The 26597-nt window shown below is 44.0% G+C and overlaps 1 protein-coding gene across 3 annotated transcripts in view; it reads right to left on the bottom strand.

Moving 5' to 3' along the window:
* PRKAG2 (protein kinase AMP-activated non-catalytic subunit gamma 2) overlaps positions 1 to 26597 on the bottom strand; it is a 362251-nt gene that overhangs the window by 25304 nt on the left and 310350 nt on the right. For all 3 annotated transcript variants that reach the window (XM_083189060.1, XM_083189062.1, XM_083189063.1), the window contains 2 exons: positions 13446 to 13555; positions 1601 to 1682 (listed from right to left, as the gene is read on the bottom strand). In XM_083189060.1, the coding sequence (XP_083045186.1) occupies positions 1601 to 1682; positions 13446 to 13555 (192 nt within the window). The remainder of the gene's footprint in view (positions 1 to 1600; positions 1683 to 13445; positions 13556 to 26597) is intronic.

The following is a 26597-nucleotide window of genomic DNA, read 5'->3' as shown; positions in this document are numbered from 1 at the left end:
GCAGTCACAGTGCACATTAAGGCCCTTATTCTGGTTCACTCGCAAAGGCAAATTCCTTCTCAAATGGACAAAACCTTGCGCACTGCAGGTGGGGCAGATGTAACTTGTGCAGAGAGAATTAGATTTGGGTGAGTTATTTGTTTCGGTGCATAGAAAATACTGACTGCTTTATTTTTACACTGCAACATAAATCTAAGTTTGAAGTAAAACCCCACCGAAATCTAATTCTCTCTGCACACGTTACATCTGCCCCAACTGCAGTGCACATGGTTTTGTCCATTTGAGAAGGAATTTGCCTCTGTGAGTGAACCAGAATAAGGGCCTAAGGCTCGCTACACCATTAGTGCTAAGGCCTAACAGATGACTCAAATGATTCTGAATCTATGTAACGTGGAGGGTTTTGCTGGTGGCTGGGTCTCTGTAAATTAGTTATTTATATGGCATTCTGTTATCATGATCTCACCAGACCAACATTTCAGATCGAAGGATAACTGTATTCAATTCTGTCACCATAGCAGCAGTTTTCACTCCCAGTAGATGAACAGCACATGAAATTAGCAGCTCGTTAGTTGGAAGTGTTAAGTTGCATCAAGTTCAACTAGACTGTGAATTTTCTTAAATGTTAATTTGCACATTAGGTTTAAAGGAGGTGTGGAGAGCATTAGATATTGGAATAACAAACACTAGATTTAGCAACAATGGATGTATGAAACTGGTTTCAAAGAGATGTTTTCTCTTCACTTTAGAAAGAACCCAGTATGACAGTGGTGTGAACATACAGATGCTCGAATTGGCTACAGAGTAGCCAAGAACACTTTATGCAGAAGAAGTAAATGCAGAGACATAATAGCCCCTTTATATTCTAATATTCCCATTGGCCAGAAGTTCTTCTGACCCTACTCACTTTACACACTGCCTTCACACAGTCTTGGGTTCTCAAGGACTCAGGCAATAAACGCCCAGATCCTAGAATAATGCACTACTATATCAACTTTACCAAGCTCCTCGCTGACCTAGACGTGTTCCCCAGCTCTTCTCCCAGCCGCTGCTGAAAGCAAAAAGGAAAGAGGGGTTGGGGGGGAGCAGGCGGTTGCATGCACCCTGGCAGCGGCCACAAGTGCAATCTGTTCTAGCGCAGTTTATCTACTAAAACCAGCAGAAGTGAGGGCATAGCACCAGCGTTCCATGAAAAATATTTTTTTATTTATTTATTAAAAACAGTAATTTATAAACGAGAATGCAGGCATATGCTAGGCAACCAAAGCGATTTGCATTTAATAAGGTCTACTAAAGGCAAACACACCATTACGTACAAATAAGGCACGGAAGAACAGTATGGGACAGATGTATTAAGCCTTAACAAGACATAAGGGAGAGAAAAAAGTCCAACCAATCACCTGACTTTTTTCAAACACAGCCTGTAACATAACAGTTAGCAGGTGATTGGCTGGACGTTTATCTCTCTTTATCACCCTTGGATTTTTCTCTTGTTAAGGCTTAATACATCTGCCCAAGTATCCCAAAACTATTCTGTAGTAAGGGAGGTAGCGTACAGAACCTTGTATCCAGATGTAACAGGGGATATATGAGCTGGGCTCACCTACAAAACTCTGGTTTTTGGTTTCCCACAATGGAGCAGCTCGGACACCATTAGCTACTAGTGCGAAAAAAGCCTTCTTTACCTGCAGAAGGGAAAAAGGAATAATAAATAAAACACAGTAAACACAATATAACATTCAGGCACATAGGTTTATAAAACATTGGGCTTATCTGCTAAAGTGATGATTTTGGAATATGGATGATATAATGCAGGGGTAGCCAACTCCAGTCCTCGAGAGCTACCAACAGTGCATGTTTTCATGTCTCCTCACAGAATCACAAGTGAAATAATTAGCTCCACCTGAGGATCTTTTAAAAATGTGTCAGTCAGTAATGAGTGCACCTGTGAGGTGAGCTGGAAAACATCAAATGTTGGTAGCTCTCGAGGACTGGAGTTGGCTACCCCTGACATAGGGAGTGTCAGCTGCAGGTGCCATCAAGTATATTCTCCTACTTTCTCATCTCTGCCCCCGCACGCCATGCTCACCTTCTCATTTGTACCCCCGTCTCCCTTCCCCCATCAGTCTCTCTCACCTCACCTGTTGATGAAAAGGGGCTTTCATCTGTCCCTCTTCTTCCCACCTTCTCTTTTGTCTGTCACACTTCCCCATTCAGACACTGATAGTGTGGAGGGCTCTAAAATCATATGTAAAGCCAGCACTACCTCTTCCCCAAGCTCAGCATCACTTCTCCCCTCCCCCCCTCACCTGGGTCGATCTTTGTAGCTGCTACTGCACTCCATCCATCACTGAATAATCCCCTTTAGATAGAATTACCAAACTGATATCAATCGAGACTGCTGAGGTCATGCTCATTTACATTTCGAACAGCACCTACCCAATGTCCTGCACTTAATCCCAATCAGGATAGATTGAATAGGATCACAAATTGAGAAAGACATCCAAAATACCACGGCTCACTAAGATATGTAAAGCTATCTCTAAATACGGAATTAATCCAAAAATGCTAATGTCACTAAAGAAAGATTTTATCCCAAATCTCAAGCCTCTAAAAAGGTGCCCATACACTGCAGCGATGCCTCACAGCAGTGTACGGACACCCAATACCCTGTGAGCTGCCCGGGACCTTCCCGCAATTTGTTGTGATGGATCACATGCGTCCCTGCTTGCCGCCAGGAGGGAGGTCCCAGGACGGGTGGTCGGACGGCCAGCAGGTCCGACCACCTGCTTGCACTGGACCGCGCATCGGACCCGAGGGCATGTCATGGACAGCCGATCTGGTCCGATTTAACGGCCCAATTGGGCTGAAATCTGACCAAATCGGCTCAGTGTATGGGGGCCTTAAGACTGCTTCATAGCTGTAGGAGTAGGATGGCCGCCGCTCAGACAAAGAAAACCCGCCCTGCAAAAATATGCTGATGAATTGCAGAAATAGCACAGCTCTCTATCCACTTGCAAATCCATACGTAATTCCTGAACCATCAAATGATTTGGTCCAGACTGTGCACATGCAAGTCTGATGCCAACGGTCTTCTCGGACAGAGGCAGGCTGGTTGAGGCCAACGCATAAGTTCCTTACCCTCCTTTAAAACGCCCGGGCATGCCCGCGGTTTAATCAAACACCGGATAACCACCGCCAAACTCCAACTTCCTGTCAGTCAATCTCTGGACAAACTACGATTATGATCCATACACAATTTCTATCTCTAAAATGCAAAAGAAAGAGTCTGTGGTACGTATGCGCTGATTGGCTGCCTTGTGGTGGATATACCAAAACAGTGGTAACCCTATGACCACTAAAAACCAAATTGCAGAAAGACAGATAGATATATTCTCCACTGGCGCCAATATCATAAGACAATACGTTCCTATCTGATTGGGAACGGTCCTCTTCTCCAAACAAGGAAAGCCAAAAGAAATGTATACCGTACGCCCCTTAATGGAGACAAAGGATCCTCTTCTCCGTATACTCCATAGGATTTCCTCTGGAGGGATTGGACTTGTTTGGACTTTACAGTGTAACACTCAGAAGGAGCAGTACCTGCTGTCCCGGGCATCAGCCCTGCTCACCCATGCTTGTTTGAGAACTCTGATTTCTGTCTGGTTCTCCACCATCCACGATTTGGAGACCCACCCAAATCAGTCTGATAGAAGCTATCTGGGATCGCATTGAGCTTTGTATACGGAGAAGAGGATCCTTTGTCTCCATTAAGGGGCGTACGGTATACATTTCTTTTGGCTTTACTTGTTTGGAGAAGAGGACCGTTCCCAATCAGATAGGAACGTATTGTCTTATGATACTGGCGCCAGTTGAGGATATATCTATCTGTCTTTCTACAATTTCTATCGCTTTTCACCCTCACACATACGCACTATGATCCATATCATTCAATTATTGCTCACTTTATTGTTTTTTTATTTTATTTTTACAACACAAGTCGCAATGCCCCTGAGTGGTTTTATGTGTAGATAGACCTAATTGATGATCCATCAGTAATGTTCACTGAACAGCAAAAACTGAAAGTGGGTGGAAGGATTGGTTCTGGTTGTTAGGTTGACCGTTTCTAAGCTGGACAGGCAATAGGTCAACCACTTTTGAACGACAGGCAGAAGATCGACACTGACAAAAGGTCTACACAAGCAATATGCCGCTATGACATTGGTCGACACGAAAAGGTTGACATGAGTTTTTCACAATTTTGTTTAGATAACTTGTTCATACTTTATGATCCACGTGGACTACAATTGTGAACAGGAAAGTGAGTGCCTGAAGCATGGCGAGCAATGAGAGCCAATCAAGGGTATGCGTTACACTAATTGGGGGGCGGGGGGGGGAAGCCATGTCAACCGATGTCGACAGACACCCAGAAAACATTTTTTTTAAATCACGTTGACCTTTTCCTGTGTTGACCATCTCCATCTCCTACTGCACGTGTCGACTCTTTTCAAACTCTACCTAGTGCATGTCAACTTTTTTCACTGGTGACGATTCATGGTCGACCTAATGACTGTTGACCTAGTAATCCACACCCAGAAATAGATCATACTATATTTACTGTGTGTATGAATGTTAGTCCCACATGGATGATCTCGGCTATGGTTTGCTTGGGAATAGGGATGCCAATCCCGGGGCATTTTTTCAATACTGGACATCGGGATTGAAAAATGCTCAATCCTGGGATTGGCATCCCTAAAAGAAAACCGCCCCCCGTCCCCCACATTAACTTTCTTAGGGAATGGGGCAGGCAGCAGCTGTGCGGCAAGTGGAGGCAGTCCCCAGGTGTGCCGCCGAGCGGCGGAGCTGCTGAAGTGGCGGGCGGAGCTTCCGTAGTTGAGCCGGGAGCAGGCGGTGAGAGAGTTCCAGCTGCGAGGTGCAGCAGTGTGGCCTGTGCAGGGTGATTTATGACCTAGTCACACTGCGCAGGAAGCATGCCAGCTTCGGGAACAACTGGGCAGCATCTGAGCGATTGTTCAGATGCTGCCTGGCATTAGACACCTTGGGGCCAAATCCCAGGATCCTGGGATTGGCCACCCTACTTGTTAATATGCACATTGTAAAGAAATTCAGATATTAAATTCGGAGAAGACAATTAAAAATATGAGAGAATAATCTTTAAAGAGCCTACCCATTTTACCCATTAAACTGTACAGCATTATAAGAACATTATGTTCTGATTTATTTGTATTGTTTATATGATCTCAGAATTATCTGATTATTACTATCATAATAAACAAGACAGGGGGGGGGGGTGATTGAAGAGTTATGGTGCGTACACATGGTTCAATTCCGTTTTCAATTTGATTTCTATTAGATATGGACTATTCAACCTGCTCTGAAGTTTCTTCTACTCCTTTTCGATTTCTACTATTTTCTATTCGATTTGCTATTGGAACAACGCTGGCTTCAGGCAGGAGATGAATTGATTGCTGCAGTGAGCACATTAGATTTGCACTATATACTGTTAGATTTCAACTGTATAGTCTTGGCAGCCAAGACTATTTTTCTATTCGATTTACACTACACGGAAGCGCGCGCTGGGATCGAATCTTCATCTAATGTAGAAAAACCATTTGATTTTCTATTAGATTTTGCTTCTATAAGCAAAATCGAATAGAAAAATATAGTGCATATCTCACAGTGTGTACGCTCTTTTAGGGCCAGATGTACTAAGCTTGAAAAAATAAAAAAGTGATAAACCACCAGCCAATCAGCATTTGAATACATTGGCAGGTAGGAACTGATTGGTTGGTTGTTTATCACTCTACATTTTATTACTTTTCAAGGCTTAGTACATCTAGCCCTTATGTAGGGTACACACCACGACGACCTGCTCACGATGCACATTGTGAGCGGGTCGTCAGTGTTTCTTCAGACCCGCTCACGATGATGCGGGGGGGCACGACCCGCTCACGATGTGCACCGTGAGCGGGTCCGATCCAATGGCGACCCGCACCCGGCAGTATGGTCGTTATTCAGATCCTACCTGCAGCAGGTAGGATCTGAATAACGACCGACCGACCCGCGGGACCGCGCATCGGATTGGTATCGGTCCACACCAGGACAGAAAAGGTCCCAATCACCACACAATCTACATCCAATTGGTCGGAATTGGATCTAGATTGAGGGGATCGGGCCCTAGTCGTCCTGGTGTGTACCAGGCATTAGTCCTTACAGATTTTACGATAGGGTGTTATTTTTTTGTTAGCGATTTGTTAAGAAATGCGCATTACATGTCAGGTTAAAAGAAAAAAGGATGCAGCAGAAGTTGCTCTCTTTGGGGCGCATTAGCGTAACAGCATGGACTTTGTATAATGGTAAAAGACAAACGTGCTGTATTATTGGTTAATGGAAGTTGAGTTTTGGGTATTCTTAAGTAAACACCAATAATGAGGCAATGTGCAAGTTATAAATGGGCAAGAAATTTGCCTTACCATACTCTTTTCCCATTTAGGGTGGCATGGATTTTTATTGGGTACTTGCAAATTTGCAAACAAAGAAGGAAAGCATAACAGCACAGAATCCTGGGATGCATCAAACCTTGTCTGGAAATACAAGTCTGAAAGTGGACAGGCAGCAAAATAAGCTATTCGATCATAGATGTCCGGCACATTTTACACTGCCCAAAACTACAAAATATTGCTGATATTTATAGAATTTTATCAATGCGAGGTTCCACATATTCCAGAAAACAGCAACAAAAAAAATATATTAGTAAAATAAATAATAATAATAATAAAAGATCAAAAAAACACGACAGACAACTGAAAGACATTCTACAGATTAATTAGTTTGAGAATGATTTGGAGCCTGTAACTATTCATAGGGACAGCTGTTATAAAGGCTACCCAACATTACTATAGTGTTGCCGATATGTACTGGGACCTATTGAACCTCTAGGCTGGACAGAGGTGCAGATCTGCAAGCAACATATTCACGGAAACCTTACTTAAAGATTAAAAAAACAAGTATGCTGGATAAAGAGATATAAAAAAAAAAAAATTAGAATTTTAGCACAAAATCAGCAGAGAAAAATCAAACGTCAAGAAGCGTGCAAGTAATTTGATAACTTTGTAGCATTTAAAGCGCACCGGAGGGAATTCCATTCCTTGCTGTTTGTAAAGAATAAAAGGAAGGACTTTAAAGGAAAAATTCTAAACAAGAATAATTGTTTGATGTAGATAAAAATGTCAGTTAACATTGTGAAGCTAAAACAATAAGAGCCGCAAATTTGTAGAAAGCTCACAACTGGAAGCCAGCAACACGATGCAAATGCCGGCCTGTAATGACAAGATGCAGTACGACTGTCCTGTGGCTACAATCCCGTGATCCTTAGTCATGGCTGTGTACAGAATAGATGGGTACTTATGTAGTATCTGGGCGTCCGATTTAGAAATCGGGTCAGATCGGTAGCATCGCATGCGACCAAATCGTATGCGATGCGATGGTCCCGATTTTTCCATAGGATTCAATGTTAAAATGTTCTGAGTCCATTTTAACATAGAATTCAATGGGAAAAAGGGGTCCTTTTCCTTTCCCCACTATTCAAGTGGGCATGGAGTTGGATATAAACCTGTGGCGAGCGTAGTGAGCCCCACGAGGAGACACAGAATACTTTTTAAGAAATCTGCATCCGCTCGCCACGCTTTGGGCTCAGTGGCTCGCTACAGGTTTATATCCAACTCCATGCCCACTTGGATAGTGGGGAAATGAACAGGACCTTGTTAACATTGAATCCTATGCAAAATCGCATCGCATGCGATATCGGATGCGATTTTACCAAAAATCGCTTCAAATCGCATCTGATTGTATGCCTTAGGTAAGGCATACAATCAGAAAATCGGCAGCCCAGATACTACATAAGTACCAGTAGATGTAACTACAGCTATCAATCTCTTAGGGATGACAAATGAGAAACTTTCGTTTAATATGCCTTCTTCTATATCAGCTGACAAAAGGATCATACTCAGGGTGGTTGTGAACTTTTAAAAGACAACCAAAATACCTATATAGCCCGGTGGGCCTTAAAGATTATTTACTGGGCCTCACATACAGGATCAGCAGGATGCGGTTATCATCCAGACGTTCAACACCGGCATCCAAACTGCAATCAAAAAACATCAGGACATCGGGATTGGGGTAAGGCTGCAGTGGGGGCCTTTTAACTGTCAGCATTCTGACCGCCAGGATGTTGCATGTATCCCATATCATCGGGTTGTATAAAATTAGTTTAATCATTTATCTACCTTTTAAATCAGATATCACTAAGGGGGGTATTCAATGTTTGGCGTGCTCCCGCAGCCTTCTCCCGACTGGGGAGATGGCTGCGGGGCCCTATTCAATGCTGTCTTCCCCGACAGCATTAAACAGGGGTTCTCCGCAGAACGAGCCCGACATCACAAGCTGTCGGGCTCGTTCTGCCGAGAAAACCCGGAAATAGGCGAGCTCCCGGCCGGAGCTCGTCTATTTCCGCCCTCAACTCACGGCCACGCCCCTTTCTCGCCGCTCGGCGGCCGGGACATTGGATCCCGACCGCCGAGCTCAAGTCGAGCAAAGTGAGAACGGGACAGGGGGCATGGCTGTGCATTATGGGGAAGGATCGGTCTACACCCATTCCTATATCAATACTTATTTATATCGTTCAAAAAAAAAAAATTCTAAAGTGATTTACAATTGCCTACACACTAGCAAGAACTGTCTGCATACGGCCAAGATATTTCACATCTACATGGGCATCCCAGCTACAGTATTTCAACACATTTTTCCCTTTTTCAGATCCATTGCTCTGACAATACTACAATAATCTTTGTAAAGTGAGAAAAATGTTATGTACTGCAAGTACTTTATAAGAAAACATGGCATACTACTACGGAACAAAAATATTTACTGAATAAAAAAAAAAAAAAAAAGTCTTCTTTTCAAAAAATATTACATTCATTTATGAAATCAAACTAGGAAAGAACAAACTAATGCGTGCTCACAATAAGACAATTGCCATTTATTTGAATATGTTATATAAGGTAACTCAACTTTAATGATGGTTTATTTATTAACCTATCAATAACGAATAGTGTAGTTGATTGGAAGCTGCTCATTTCTTTTCGGTAGCAATAGAACCATTTATTTGATTGCTGGAAGACCAAATGTAACAATTTGGCTGGGGCATTTATTAATTAAGATTCATAATAGTGCAGGGGTCACTAACAGAGGTCCTCAAGGTACACCTATAGTCCATGTTGTAAGGATAGCATTAATTGAGCACAAGTGATGTAATTAGTACCTCAGATATTGTGATTTAACCACATGTGCTCAATCATGGATATCACCAACACCTGAACTGTTAAGGTCCATACACACTTGGCGATTTTGCCCAGCATGTACTGTATGGACAGCCATGATTGGGGTAAAAAAAAAAAAACGCTCGGCTAAAAAACGCTTAGTGCATACACATTGAGCAATTTTCCCACACTGGACTGATTTTGCATTGAAGGCAGTTCAAACAACAAAACGGAGCTGCTTTCAGCTCAAAATCACCCAGTACGTACGTTAAGTGGGCCTTGAAGTGCAAGCTTAGGAAACACTGTAGTAGTGGGTTTTCCTATTTTGTTAATTAAAAACAGCCCTATACTTTCTACAACAGCCAAATTCTTTATTGCAACAAAACAAATAAGGCATAGCTATGTATGTATGTATGTATGTATGTATGTATGTATGTATGTATGTATGTATGTATGTATGTATGTATGCTGAAGGATCCTCAATATCAATTCAGACAGGATAGAAGAGGGGCAGATAACACAAAAGCCAATCATCTCTTAACTGCCATGTTACAGTCTGGTTTTGAAAAATGACAGCAGCTGATTGGTTGATGCATTGGGGCAGATGTATTAAGCCTTTTTTCAAACACAGCCTGTAACATGGCAGTTGGGATGTGATTGGCTGGACGTTTATCTCTCTTTATCACCCTTGCATTTATCTCTTGTTAAGGCTTAATACATCTGCCCCATTATCACTTCAGCAGGCTTCATAAATCTGCACCTTCGTTACTTAACATATTGAACTGTGCCAATCTAATTTGGAGGAGCAGAGATTAGTAAACTGCTAACCAAAATAAAGGGCCTTATTCGAGTTCACTCTTTCAGACAAAATCCTTCTTAGATGGACAAAACCATGTGCACTGCAGGGGGGCAGATGTAACTTGTGCAGATCTAATTAGATTTGGGTGGGGTTTTACTTCAAAGTGAGATCTATATTGCAGTGTTAAAGTAAAGCAGCTTATATTTACCCTGCAAAGAATCACCAAAAAATCACCAAAAAATCACCAAATCTATTTCTATCTGCACATGTTACATCTGCCCCCCTGCAGTGCACATGGTTTTGTCCATCTAAGAAGGATTTTGTCAGAAAGAGTGAACTCGAATAAGGCCCAAAGTATTTTTGCTATAGTGTCAGTTTTCCAATATCAATATTGCCAATTTCAGCCAGGTCACCTGCAATTTAGTATTGGGTTGTTTCCTTTCAGGTATGCAGATATCCCAGGTTAATGCATGTTCACGTATTTAAACCTGGGATCACACTGCATGTGTAAAAAGGGGTATACTTCAAGTAATTGGGGTTTTTTCACATCACCACCTTGACTGACTGTGTGAATTATACCCCTTTCACACTGGAAAGCGCTTGCAAGCTGGGTACAAAATCCCAGGTGCGACTTGCAAGTGCTTTCAAACTAGCTACATGACCCGGCATAAAGCCGGGTGGGTGGCGTTATCGAGAGGCAAGGCTGGGGCGGCACTGGGAGATGTCTGCATCTTTCAGCAGTGCCTTTACAGTGCAGTATACAGGACCCAAGTCGCTTCGACCCAGGTTATCCATTCACACTGCCTCTGGAGCCGCGAGCGTTCCGGGTCTGGTTGAAATCCCAAAACAATATTTCAGGACACTTTAACACTGACCAATTTCCCGGGTTTTTGTGCATTCATGTGCAATAACCCAGGAAATATTTGTCATTGTGAAAGGGGTATAAATGGGAAGGACTAGCTCTTAATCACTCTCAAAGAAAATGTGAGATTTGTTCATTTTTATCAATAGGGTTACATTGCTTTTTATATACTTATTTATCACTGTTTCCAGTTGTAAAGCGCAACAGAATATGCAGCGCTATATAATAAATCGTAAATAATTAATCAAATATAACATCGGAATTTATCCCATTTTTGCCTTTTTGGTTCTAGCCTGAAAGGAAATCGCTAAGTCTCCAGTTACAGCCATTTCACCGTATTCTTTTATATATATATTTTAGGGAATATTTTAGGTGTTCTAAGCTTGAACTTTAATGAGATACACAGCGTTTCGAGGCAAGGGAGTATAAATTAATGATGAGGCTTCTTCAGCTTTTTACAATTATTACTCCCCAAAATGTAAGTAACATCATGCAATGTATACATTACTTCTCATGTGTGATATGGGCACCATGCTATAAATTAAACCTCAAAGTAGAATTCAAAAGACACACACATAGTAAATAGAGCAGGAACTAGACATAATACAGTGTATTATAATTACTGCCCTATTTACTAAGCATACATACAAATACTACAATTCACCAGAGTTAAATGACAAGGTCAATAAATAAATGAATGAAGGGAGTCTCATATCCTCAAGCCCTGAGACAATACAAAGGGGGGTATTCAATCTTCGGGTCACGGCAGACGAGCTTGCTCGCCTGCCGTGACCCAGTCCCGTTCTCGGTCAGCTCGACCGAGAACACGCAGGCGGGATTCAATGTCCCGCCTGCCGGGGAGCGAAAAGGGGGCGTGGCCGCGAGTTGCGGCCGGGAAGTGACGAGATGCAGCCGGCAGCTCGTCACTTCCCGGCTGTTCTCGGCAGAACGAGCCCGACAGCTAGAGATGTCGGGCTCGTTCTGCCAGGAAACCCTGTTCAATGCTGTTGGGGAAGACAGCATTGAATAGGGCCCGTCGAGCATCTCCCCCACGGGAGATGCTCGACGGAGATTGAATATCCCCCAAAATCTCAGGATATATATTTATTTGTTATAGTGCTGGATGTAATAAAAGTGTTTAAAACACGACTGAAAAGTAAGTGTGGTGCTGAGAGTAGGAAGCATGGATGGTTCAGTAGTCATTTGGCCAACAGGCAAGACTGACAATTTGATTGGCTAATTTAATTTGTTCTCTAGTTAAGAGACATACCCACTATCACATGACTCATTTTGGAAGACTTCTATAAAGGAATATGGTAACAGGGATCATCATTACTAGTTATTAAAAAAATAGCCTGTTAGGTTACATGAAGAGCCGTTCTGAGTAGGGATGCCATTCCCGGGGCATTTTTTAAAATCCCGGGAATCGGGATTGAAAAATGCTCAATCCCGGGATTATCTTCTCTAAAAAAAACCTTTTTAAATGAACCCACCCCCTAAACTGCGCACCCCCCGCACATGTCATAAATGCAGCACATGTCATAAATGCCTACTAAACCCACTCCCAACTCCAGACAATCCTCCCATCCCCTGAAAGTGACAGTGCACTGCAGTCACTTAAGTCGGTTGTGAACTTGTGACAGGCTGGAGCAGGACTGGCTGTACAGCGGGCGTGTGGCTGGGCATCCGGGTTCGGAACAGTGATCTGCGCTGACAGGCATCGCTGAGCCATATACTAGTGCTCAGCACTGCCCGGCTTTATAAAAAAAAAAAAAAAAAAAAAGAGTGCATTTTACACGGGGTACTAATCCTGGAATCGGAAGCTTCAATCCCAGGATTCAAATCCCGCCGATTTTAGGACAAAATACCAGGATCCCGCCAATCCCGGGATTGGCCTCCCTAGTTCTGAGGGTATAGTATGGCTGCTCTATATAGACATGGTTTTACAAATATATTACTAATACCCCTTTCACATTGCACTTTCAAAACGGTATATTGCCGTTTTTTTCCCCATTTTAAAACGTTTAAGGCTGCAATGTGAAAGTGCCAGAGTTGATTTACCGGTTAAAGATAACCGGTATTTCAACACGGTTAAAAAGCAGAGTCCTACACGTTTTAAAGCCGTTTTTTTAGGCAGTGTGAATGGCTCTATTTCAATGGCTTGAAACGTGTCCCTTGGGGGTTAAACGGGTTGAATTTTGAATGGTATTAAATGATTTTTAAAACGGTTTTCACCTGCAATGTGAAAGGTCTCAAGGCTCAGACCCGTTTTAAAGTCCCATTTAAGAATACCGTGTCATTACCCATTTCTGCAATATGAAAGCAGTATTAGTGAGTTTTAGCTTTCTGCGATTTCTATAATTAATGTGACATTTTTGCAGTGTAACATGAACATGGCACTAAAAAAATAAGACAAGTAGCATTAATAAGAACACTAAGCGGAACTCACTTGTAATGTAGTGTCAAACACGACAAGCTTGGAGCTGGTGGGCACAATGTCATAACACTTGTGGGATCTCATGAAGCGCATGTATATGTCACTTTCGGATACTTCAACAGCTAGAAGACACAACACATTATTAGTCTTTAATCAATAATACACTTTTGTTTACAAGCATACACCCTACATCAGGGGTTCTCCACTCCAGTGCGCAGCAAGTCATGTGTTGTGGAGTTCTTTAACATATTACGTGTGAGGTTTTCCATTTTGCTGGGTCAGTAATTATCCCAGGTGCTTCCACAGCCCATAATCCCAAGAATATCACTGACTAGGAAAAGCTGAGAACAAATGGAGGAGAGATAAAAACTTGGAATTTCTCTGCCACAATCCAATCTCAGGGGTAAATTTACCAAGATAGAAATTCTATTGCAGATGGGATGCTGCCCATTACAGATCATGGGCCAGATGCACGAAGCTTCAAAAGTGATAAAATGGAGAGTGATAAACAGCCAGCCAATCAGCTCCTACCTGCCATGTCACAGATTGTGTTTGAAAAAATGTCAGGCAGGAGCTGATTGGTTGGTCGCTTATCACTCTCCATTTTATCAATTTTGAAGCTTAGTGCAGCTGGCCCTATCTCTTCTAAAAAAAAAAAAAAAAAAAAAAAGACTCCTTGGTCCAGAGTGACCCGATAAAAGGGTCAGGTTTCTTTACTGAACCTGTGGCAAATAACCTTAACGCTCCATGTCTCATCAGCACATAGCTGTATTCCCAGATCACTGTTATTATATAGTAACATGTACACTGAACATACGCCATAAGTGGTGGGTGGGTGCGTGCATATGTAAACATATACAAAAATAGGCATAATAACAGAGGGCACAATATTTACAGGGCATGATCTCATGCGGTCCTATATATACACACACAGCACATGCTTTTTATAGACCTCTCGTGTTGGAATTAACACAGTGTCAGACAACTGCAACTGGGGCTTGCATTAAAGATTCGTCTTGACCTGTACTGTATACTTTCTGATTTTTCCCTCTGCAGAAAACAAAGTAGTCAATCAATATTCATACACTGTCTCACTGAATGGTGTCAAAGCCTGGAAGGAAATGGGCTGTTCCTATTTAGCTCCATACATACACTGTGCAACCTGCTGATTAAATGGCCAAGAGCAGATATCTAATTTGGCAGGACAAAATGTGGTCTTCATGTATTTCCTCCTCTGTTGTAGATATCTAGGCTACATTTTACAGAAACAAAACTTTAAATAAGCACCACATGAAGTATAACTGTTAGAAACCTGGTCTCTCCAAGAATAGAGCCATCATCATTTGTGCTTGTTGCTCAATCGCCTTAATCCACGCAGAGCGGTTGACAACCCAGCCGTCAGGTCCGCAGCTATGCTGGCTCAAACCAAATTGGAGCTCCCGGTCCTGCAGCTAATCAGGAGCGGCAGTGGTGGCTCCTGATTGGCTCGCAAGCATGCAAGAGTTTTGAAATAGCCACTGATGTCGGCTGGGTTGTCCACCGTTCTGCAGGGCTCCCGCTCAACACGCCAAGGCTTCCCTCTCTCTAGTACAGTGTCTCCCATCTCACCTGGCTGGAGCTCCCTCTCTCTGATGCAGTGGGGAGGGGTAATTCCCCACCCCCTCCAAGCATGTATTCCTGGCATCAAGCATGCAAAAGTGTTATGAATATTACGGTGTGTGGTATATGTAATGGGCATTATAGCATGTGGTATAATATGTAATAGGCATGACATAATGTGTATTCTACTTCACATGCGATGTTGCTATGGGCAACCAATCAGATCCTGTCTATCTTCTAGAGTGTGCTAAATAAATAAGAAGTAGATTCTGATTGGTTGCCCATAGCAACATCACATGTGAAGTAGAATACACATCTTAGTAAATTTCCCCAGTGCTCAGACAGGGGGCGCGCGCAAAGAAGTCCCTTGCGGTTATATTCTCCCTCTATGGGAGTTGTGGACCCCCACAAGGGAGAATAGCCCGTTTGTCCGGATCCCCCCTGTCGGAGCACCGGCAGTCGGGATCCCGACATCAGGATAGTGACTGTATAGATCATATAATTAATTAGGTTATTAGCCCAATATTCGGAAATTGCCCAGATAGTTGTACATTGTATATATGTGTGACAGAGCTGGAATATTGATTGGTCGGACATGCTGGAAGTTACAGGTCAGCCGCCCCAGACTGTGTGCAATGCTGCAACAGAAACACTGACATATCCCCTACTGCTTTCACAGCAGACCAATAGGAAAAGTCCTCCTACCCAGGGGAGGAGCAGAGATAGCATGGCTATACACATACAGTATGTGATATCTGCCATGATATATGATGGGTGTCAGATATGATGGGTGTCAGATAAAATGGCTGCCGGTCTGGTCTGACAGGCCTTTTATCTGACCAATTAATGCCCAGCTTTAGGAATGTAGAACACCCGCTACCCGCATGAAAGTATAGCGTTAAGGTGTAAAAAGGCACAGCGCACACCAGGCTAACCTACAATGGTGAGCAAAGCGACTACATGGTCCGGTGCGATTCAGGCCCTTATTACTAAGCTGATTTATGTGGCTGTATGGTTATTGTTACACCCTTCTAATCATCTCAAACCTGCACCGGTTTAGTTCAATTATTGTGGGCTCTATTTACTGATATTTGAAGTAACAGGCAGAAAAAAAGGTATCAGATTCGCATAGGTGTTTTACTGATGTAATAGTTCTATCGACTTGTTTTCCTTTAGACTGTGCCATGATCCCAGAGCTAACTCTCCACCCCCCACCCAAGAAACCGCAAATACCAACTAAAATATTATGTATAGTAACTCACCAGGTGCACTGTGAGCCCACACTAGATAGCTTGGTAGAATCAGTGACACCCTGGACTGGTACAATGAAGACAATAACAAGGCAAAACTTGTAGCAATGTTTCAGCACTTTACTTGGGGTTTTAATTTTAACGCCATCCTTGGATACCAAACGGCGCTGAGTGTTTGTCGTTTGGCATTATAGCTTGAAAAAAAAAAAAAAAGGCCAAATAAACTGTTTAAGCATTACTACAGGTTTTGCCTTGTTATTTTTTTCATTGTACCAGTAGTCCAGAGAGCTGCCGATTCTAATATATGCTATGCGACCCGACTTGTGTGTCTCCTATGAAGCCTGTGCTGCTATGCCGGTTACACAGCTGATCAGTCACGTGGGAACGGAAGCATCATGGAGAGAGTAAATATAGGCATAGTACATGCTTCTAATTCCCATGTGCTAGGAAAACTTCCCACACATCTGCATTGTGTCATGTAGAAGAGTGGTTCTATGCCTTAAGACTTGCACAGCATTCACATAGGAAATAGGTTTAATAAGCAAATAAACAGCTGTTATAAATGTAAAAAGGGAAAATGTATGACCTGCTATCATATGAAGGAACCTAACACCTGTTTTAAATCAACACATTCAGGGTCTTCTTTTAATCTTAAAAGGGTACTTGTGAGTTATCGGGGCGCCCGATTTTTGATCGTGTCCCAAAAAATCGCGTCGCATCGCATGTTAACCAAATGGCATGCGATGCGACGCGACGAGAGCAGCACCCGATTTTAACATTGGAATCAATGTAAAATGGTCCCTGAGATCCGATTTTACATTTATTTCAATGCAAAAATGCCCAAAACCCCCAAAAAGTGTCATAACTGAAATCCCATCCCCATTGTTAACGCCACCCCACTAATTACGCCAACCCGAAGCGTGGCGAGCGCAGCGAGCACACGAGGGGCGGCGGTACGCGTCCTCCGACCTTTTCATACCCCCACTTTCCACGTCGGCGTGGAGTTGAGAATAGAATAGTGTGGCGAGCGCAGCGAGCCCGAAGCGTGGCGAGCCCCGCGAGGGGACGCCGACACCTTCACAGCTATCCGCGTCCCCTCGCGGGCTTCACAAGTGTCCGCTCGTCACGCTTCGGGCTCGCTGCGCTCGCCACACTATTCTATTCTCAACTCCACGCCGACGTGGATAGTGGGGGTATGAAAAGGTCGGAGGACGCGTACCGCCACCGCTCGCCACGCTTCGGGTTCACGTTGATAGTGGCCTGGTTGTGAACATCCAATATCATTCATCAATATCATTCATATTTGACACATTAAGGACAACAGAATTTAAGGAATAACTGTAATTATCATATCAGCAATAAATTAGAACAAGAACACATATCATACAATCATTAATAGGCGTAATTACTTAGCCAACAAACTTAGTGCATGTAGAATGCGGTTAAATGGGCTGTCACCCGCCAGGCACTTTCGCCACACAAATTCTTGCATGTAAGAGTCAAGGTGATGGCGGGCTGTGCCCCGCTGGCGTTTGTTCCGCCACTTTGCACATCCCCATAGTCTTTCTATATTTTCTGTGTGTGCTCCAGTGTCCGGGTCCACAAAGTTATATCTATGATTGACCCTCAAGTGATTGTATCCAGCCCGCTCCAGTTCTGCGGTATCATAGGCACGCCAGAAATCGCTTACAATTGTAGTGCCAGCCTCGATATGCTCTGCAATTGCGGTCATCAGGGTCGTCGCATCTCGCTTTTCCACAGGCAACATGAAACATTCCCCTGTTTCGCGACACACTCCTCCAAACACCCACTGCTGTGGGAGAACTCTGCCGACATTGGCTTGTCTCTTTGCGAACAGCGACTCATCTATCTCCACAATTTTGCCTGCTCCACCAATCCGGCGTTGAGGCTGGGACATGAGGTCGCATTGACACGCCTCCCGCATCAAGGCGTTGTAAAATATATTTTATTGCAGATATTCAGATGTTTGTCACAGAAGTCTATGGATGTCAGTTCCTCACACCAGCAGAAAATAAATCTGAGGATTGTCATAAATGGAAGTCTGCATCCAGGGTAAAATAGTGAGGCCCGCAGACTTTGCTTTTTGCCACAGCTTTTTATATAGCAGCGCCATTTCCGCTCCTTCACGGACAGGCGCATTGGATGTCCATTTGGACAGGTAGCTGTTGATGGAAGAAGTCCATTGTCCTGCATGAACTTCACAGTATCCTCTTCCGTTTTGGGGAGGCTGAAGATACTGCCTGGCAAAGCCATACCATGAAATAGGATGTAAGGGGCAAAATGGGCCAATATCCCAAGAAATTGAATGCAAATTTGTGAAAAATCACCTCACGAAAAGTCTCATACACAGCACCACAGCAAACCACTTCTTTTCTCCTGTCAAAACTCCCTCAGAGTGAAATTGTGCCAGATGTGGCAGAGGGCGGGATTACAATTGGGCGGGATGGGTTAAAATCGCGTCGCATCGCATCGCGTGCCATTGTATACCATACAATGCGACGCGATTTTGGCTACAAGGAAATTTCAAGGGAAATCGCGTCGCATCGTATTCTTAATGTACTGTCATATAATTTCAACATCGGGCGCCCGGATAACTCACAAGTACCCTTAAAAGTCATGTAGATTGTCAAACCACATTTGTAATCTATTTGATAACATGTGTGTGTGGATCCCAGTATGTGGGCCGCACTATCCGTACATTAAAATACTAGGTTTCTCGAGCTTCGGAGAAACATAATTAAAGGAATAATGACTCATTCATTATCCAAACATAATGGATATTTCCAAGTTTTAAGCCTACAAGGTATAGAACATATAGATCAGACATCGAGAGGTGGTGATTGATATGACAGACTTTGCGCTTGAGAAGCATTCTGGATATTCTCATTGGGTACTTTGTTTCCAGCAGGCCTGAGCGATAATATCGAACTAAACAATGTTTAGCTTGTTTCTCCCTATGGACTTTACTGCTTTATTAGGTTCCTCCACACAATGATGTAATCATTTTGGCCCTGCCCCCAACCAAATCACCCTATCATGGCTCCACCTCTGTCCCATCCCTTTTCGCTCCCATAAACGGCCCCGCCCCCCTGAGCTGGATGCCCTCTCCCAGAGAGGGCAGACAGAAAGTAGTCAAGTATGCTCTGCACTCACTAAATTAACTATGTATTGATCAATGTGATAAGTGCTTTTTGTTTATTAGATTAATTTTTAATTAATCTCTTTGTGATTACATTTTCTCATACACCTAGTTTTAACTTATACCCCTTTCACACCAGCCTAAATTCCCGGGTTGAGTCCGGGAACAACCCGGTACTACCTCTGGTGTGAAAGGTACCCGGGACAAATTACCGGGCTATTTTGCAGACAATCCAACCCTGCTAGGTAGCAGGGTTGTTCCCGGGTTCAACCCGGGGACCTGGCTGGTGTGAATGGGTTCGGGTATATTTACCTGGGTTGCCAGGTCCTCGGTGTCCTGTCCAGCCGGGAATTGATTCAGGCGGCGGGAGTAAATGACGGGACAGCCAGTGGATGATGATGACGCAGCTCTCCAGCGGCAGGGAGGGCGCCGGAGAGCTGAGTCATCTTCATCCACCGCCTGTCCCGTCATTTGCGCCGCCGCCTGTGTGGATCCCTGGCCTGTGCGGAGGACCAGCAACCAGGGTGAATATTCTCCCCACCTCCGCCGCCATCCTGCCGACACCATCCCGCCTCCTCCCCACCTCCTGCCGGCTCTTTCACAGAAAATGCAGGGACATGTCTGGTGTGAATGGGTCCAAACCCGGGAATGTCCCTGCTTGTCCCAGGAACTGAATTCCCGGTTTGTCCCTGCATTTCTGGTGTGAAAGGGGTATTAGGAGAGGAAGCAGTGCTTGGAGCTGACAGCACTGCCTCCTCCATACTGTGAATGGGACCCAGATCACTTAACCCGGGTTCTCCATCCACACTGCAACTTGACCAGGGTTGAACTCTCAGGTTGCTCGACCTGGGGTGGCCTTTCACACCGCACCTCAACCAGGGTTGGTGACATAACGACCCGCAATAACAAGAGTTGACCCGCAATAACAAGGGTTGTGCGGTGTGAATGAGGTATGATAGATATATCTGCAGATCGGGCAGCCTGTTCTCCATTTACACTGCACGATCAGTCACAACTGACATTACAAGTGGGCAGGCAAATTTGCATGCGCCTGACAACTGAGCTGTCAACTTCCAGCACATATACAGACATTTATATTAAGATGGGATTTTATTAAAGATGGGATGTTGCCCATAGAAACCCATCAGCCTCTACTTATTTATTTAGCACCTTCTAGAAGATAATAGATATAATTTGATGGGTTGCTATGGGAAACATCCCATCTTCAATAGAACTACCATCTTAGTAAATGTACCCCTAAACTATTCAGAAAGCAACAGACATAAAGATTGAAATATTCTCTACAAGTCTTATATAGGCAAAATATAAGGAGCCAGCGACTCTATAGAAATAATTAAGTGATAGAAATATAGGCTTAAAACAAAAGTATTTGTATGAACAATAAAGTATATGTCTAAGAAAATGAGCGTTGGAGCAGTGCACGCAGTATTCCTGGAGAGAGGTATATTATACTGTCACAGAATAATAAATATGGGTGCTAGAAATAGTACAGAACGTGGATCTTCTAAACAGCTCCCCTCGCCTGCTGCAGAACTGGATGCCTTACTGACCTAGATGTAATGATCCCTTCACCGCTCAGGGCCAGAGCAATGCATCTCTCTGCCTTCCACACAGGGACTGACAGTGAGCTCTAGTATCTGTGCAGAGAGAATCGCCTGCATGTCCTTTCTGGCAGTAGTTTATAGTGCAGTCACGCCAGACTAGATTGCAGGAAAATCAAGGAATTAAGGCTGTAAGAACGATGACTGCATTAGGAGTTGCACCTGTGCGCATGTGTAAATATAAACCCCCAAATAACCTCCAGTAGCATTTCAAAAGGATCTGATGGGACTGCCTCTATCGGTCTGTTACTATCCAGATTGTTTTATCACCGTTTCCAGTTGTAAAGCGTAACGGCATGAGCTGCGCTATATGAGAAACTGTAAATGGATAATAAATTTGTCCTGGTCAAAAGAAGTGTAAATAGACCTGTGGATATGGATATTGTATCTGGAAAGCACTGGTGGTGCTCGAAGCATAGTCTGCCCAAATACTGCTAAAGGAAAACAAAATGACATCTGTGTAAGTGAATGAGTGAAGAGAAAAATCAGGGTATATCGATGGGGTGAATGTTTAATAGGCATCTGCCACTAAAGGGGGCCTGCCGGCAGCAATTCCATTATGCTGCCAATGCGACATTTCATTGCTCAGCCACCTATACTAGCAAGAAGAAATATGCAAAAAGTGACACGTTTGGGTGCCTAACCTTGACACTCCAACTGTTGTCGAACTACACTTCCCAGCATGCTTTGCTTCAGTTTTGCCATTTGGCCATGCTAAATCTGATGCAGAGCATGCTGGGAAGTGTAGTTCAACATCTGGAGTGTCAAGGTTAGCCATCAAGGCTATAGAGGATAGCTTTAACAGAATTGGCAACATAGTTAATAAAAGTAGAATTGGGAAGGAGTGTCTCCATGTACTTTCTTAAAGATAGAAAGAAGAAATTAAATGGATGATAAAAACATCTTGACTTCAATGATTTTATGACCCATTGATGGTGATATTATTTCCAGTTAGGCCAGTAACATATGTGATTAAAATGAACAACAATCTAGGGGTCGATCCAATTCAGCGTGGAGTGAATAGCGCGGGGAAGGAGCGTGTGGCAATCAGTGGCGTAACTATACGCCCGCAGCCCCCGCGGTGGCGGGGAGGCGCTGAGGGGGTGTGGGCGCCGAGGGGGCTGCGGGACTATTATTAGTTACTCACTGCCAATTTCTGCTGATGACTGCGCCTGTGCCGGGTCCCAGCTCACCCGTCTCCCCTCCGCGCTCCCCTACACACTGACTGGCAGCACAGGTAACGGCTGAGGTAACGGCCGCGCGGGGGGGGGGGGGATTTGTTTACCCTAGGGGGGGCCCCCCTGCATTTTCGGCGGGGGGGGGGGGGGGGGGGGCGCAAATTTATTAGTTACGCCACTGGTGGCAATGTTTGAGAATGCGGGTAACTGACTTAAACAGGGAGTTTAGTCAGGAGAATGGGCCCAGCTGCAATGCGGTTTGAGCTGCACTAGGGCACAACACAGCATCGCGCACCTAGATTTGGCAGAATAGCGGCAGGGAGGAACGGCAAGAGCTATTTAACACAGAAGTCCATCTAGTGGATTTCCGCTCGCACCTCTTCTGGCGCTCATTCCCGACGCTATTCACTGCATGCTCAGTTGAATCGACCCCCAAGAGTGACAGCACAAGTGTCTAGCTTCTGTTTTATACACAAACCCGAATGTCGGAATTACTTTTTTTCCCTATTATCGTAAATAATCCAACCTGCCCTGCACCATCCAGCATGTAGCAACTGGTTAAACAAGTATGAGATGAACTTTGCAATACTTGAAGGTAGCCGGAATGATGCTCTGGGCAGATTAGCAGAGGCTCACAGGTGGATGTGCAATCAGGAGGAAAGCACAGCAGAACAAATTCAATCAGGGTATACATGGCCCCATATACAGTATGGGGAGACTATGGGCGAGATTGAATAGGATGAGAGACTCAGAAAGTGAGAGATTTGGGAAGAAATCTCCAGTTTTTTTAAAACGGCAATCATTTACACTGCAAAACCAAACCGGTTTTGCAGTGTAAATGATTGCCGCTTTAAAAAAAACTGGAGATTTCTTCCCAAATCTCTCACTTTCTGAATCTCTCATCCTATTAAATCTCACCCAGAATATCACTTTCCTGATGTGTATCAGCAATAGGTCTGTGAACTAGGTCATTCACACACATCGCATTAGTCGTGTGCCACAGCTGATGGCCAATATATTTAAAGATATGTCAGCGCATCGTGCTTCGTGTATGGGTGACCCCACCTACCGCCAGCACACTAACTGCATAAGCCATCTGTGCAGCCACGTGCAAATGTCCCCAAAGTTGTGACATCAGTCGCCACTAATCAAGCAGCGTGTATGCAGAACTCACTACCTGATCCATATAGCCATAGATTTGCAGAAAGACTGATCTGCAGCTATACCTTAAGGTGTATACGCAGTTGAGACTTGCACACTGAATTCTGCTGTGGTCAGCAAGAGGGGTGGCATTGGGTTTTTTTACTTCTTTTGTCCCGAATGTCGACATGGACACCGTATCGGTGCACCTCGTCCCTTCGCTACGCTCGGTACACTATTCTATTCGCTCTCCACGCCCCAGTGGATGGTAGGTGATGAAATACAGCCTGTCGGTACATGTCAGCTCAAAATAAAAGTGAAAAAACCAATGTTGACCTAGCCATTTTCAAACTTCTATCCATGTCGACCTATTTCAGGAGCCGACCCAATGCATGTCTACCTTAGGGGCGTTGATGACCATATACAGTACCAGCAAGAAGCAGGTAGAGCCCAAACTGAGCTGTGTGCCAAATAACAGGTAACGCTAGTAGCTTGGGAATACTGAGGCTTGCTGACCTAATGCACAGGAAAACTGGTTTTGGAAGTTTGTAGGAAGGACCCAGCAATACTGAGGCATGCTAGTTTACTAGAATCTGCAGTCTTACTGCTATACTGGAGCCAGGAATTAGCAATGTGACTTATAGCCGTGACTGCTAACCAATACCACTGAATCCCAGGTCATCACTGTGATAACCTGTGGATTAATCTGGGTCCAGTGACCTGGGAATCCAACAAAGCTAATTTACTAGCTTGGCAGGACCCAGATTAAGGGGCAATGTGAACTGGTAAAGCAGGTACACACTAGTCAATATTAACTTAGGGTCTCCTGTAATTCATCTGGGGGTCGAGCTTTTAGCCATGCAGCGCCAACATTATGACACTTACCTCCCTGCACAGATCTAGAGGCCACCACTCTAGAATGCATCAAAAACACTCAAGACTTTCCTGTTTACTTCCACATTTCCATCTACATTTCCTTCATTCCCTTAAGTATTGTTTATGAACGGCTTTTCTGTACTTTATTGTTCCTATACTGTATTACATTCATTCTGTCAAGCACCTTGAGTCCTATTAGAAAGAGCGCTATATAAATAAAATGATTAAATGTAATAATTAGATATACTCTATATTAATACTGTACTGGGTATTTAAGCAAAAAAAAAGTTCTTGCAAGCTGGTATCGTATCACATTTGGTCTAAAGATTACACCCCTGCAACCCTGGCTGACACCAGGGGTGTGCTGGGATTAGAAAGGATGTGAGCTATATAAAGGGGGGCTTGAAAAAGTGCAGTTCTTGCATGTTCGAAAAGAGGGGTGGCCAGCTGGGGAGTAGGCACGGTGGACCCAATGATGCTTATAGAGAAAGGGAAGTTCCCAATGGCGTAACTTTGGGGACAGGCCTGGATGCCATCACCAATGGGGGGTGCACCCGGCAGCTTCAGAAGGGCTGGGCTTCCCCCAAGCTGTCCACTCAACGTGGCATCTATACATTCCTAGGCGTACTGTTGGCGATCGTTGTCATCGATAGCAATAGTGCAACTGGCCATCGATAGCGGAATACTATGCAATGATTACTATCAATGTTTTTACCCATCGATGGTCATCCATTTTCTTGGGCCAATCAAAAAATGGGGCAGGGATTCATGTGTCAGAGCAGAGCTATGCTCAGTTTCCTGGCCTCTTGGGGGAAAAAACATTTATGCTTGACAACAATGAAAGGAAACCATCTGGTCATCACCCAACTATTCTACATCTGCCATACACCACTGATGATTTTGAACCATTGATGGTCAATGGTCATCCCTACCTAGGCCTCACAGCACAGGTATGGATTTAGGTTTGAGTGCCAGTAAAAAGGCAGGGTAAAATAAAATTAAAAAAATACCAGGAGAAACACTTTGCAAGCAGAATCCTCCCATTAAATTGGCACAAAGTGCTTTATTTTTGGTCTGTTAAAGGATCTAGACAAAGGTCACCGTCAACCTACCCAATGGGTCCTTTTATTTTATACACAAAGTTATCTTTAGACTCCGCTAGTTAAAGTCATACCTTGTAATCTAGCAGGACAGAAATACAATAATGATAGTGCAAGTTATACAGCGCTTTCTCCAGTAGGACTCATATTGGCCGCCTGCTTAATAGGTTAGCCAACAACTGTTCAGAACCGGCACAAACCCTTTTCAGGAGGCAGCATGTCACCCCTCAGGACTATGTCCCTCACAGACAGAGGCCCGTGTAATGGACCGTGGCTGTTTCCTAGGGGCTGTGCAGGGTTTCCTTGCAGTGCCTGGCAGAAATTGCTCTCTGCTCTGTGGGCTCTTATTCAGCCTTTTCTAGCAGACAGGAGCAAAGCACAAGCCTTTCTAGGCCTGCCAGACACTTACACGCTGCATCAGCGGCTCATTTCCAAAGGTCTTCACTGCCAAATAACCATTTATCAGCTACATGTCAACACTGCCAATTACATACACCATCCCTTTCACAGATCCCTTACTTTAGAAATTACGTTATGCAGTAACATGAATTATAAGCACAGCTACAATGTAACCCGTTCAGTCTTCTACTGCAGTACAGTAATATGGCAGCAGAAGGGTGCAATACACTCGCTCTATTATACCCCTTTTACACCAAAACGCGGAGTCGCACCCGGGTTTTTGGACCCAGCTTCAACCCGGGTGCGACCCACATTTGGTCCCTTTTACACCGACTGCTGCCCCTCCTGCACACGCAGAGTACAGCAGACTGCAGCGGAGGCTGCTGTACATGGGGCCGCCATAAATCTACTAGAGGGAGCATTTTATGGCAGGGCAGCAATTGTGTACGTTATTATTGCAGACACACCCACCTGGCTACTTCTTGATGCCACCTGGCTGAAAAAAAATCTGGGAAGAACTGCATTATCAGTACAATATAGCTATTTCATACATAACACCCTTCCGAAAATATAATATTTAATGGAGTTGCTCTATGGTCAGGTCAAAAAAAAAAACACACCATAAAAGAAGTTCTTTATAGGGGTCTAAACAGTTATTACGTATTGTCCAAAAGGGATCCACTATCCTGCAGAATAATAGTTCACCACTTCTACTGCTCTGACAGTATTCCATTCACTTGCATCATCCCACACTGCCACTTCTATCCACTTTGACCACAATACATATTATTATTATTGCAGAATGCGTGTAAATTGTCCTACTGCAGAATCAGATGTAAG

This window comes from Crinia signifera, chromosome 5 (assembly GCF_055691185.1).
Source record: "Crinia signifera chromosome 5, ASM5569118v1, whole genome shotgun sequence".
NCBI lineage: Eukaryota > Metazoa > Chordata > Amphibia > Anura > Myobatrachidae > Crinia > Crinia signifera.
Note: the sequence above shows the minus strand (reverse complement) of the source record. Positions and strands in the feature narration are given on the sequence as shown.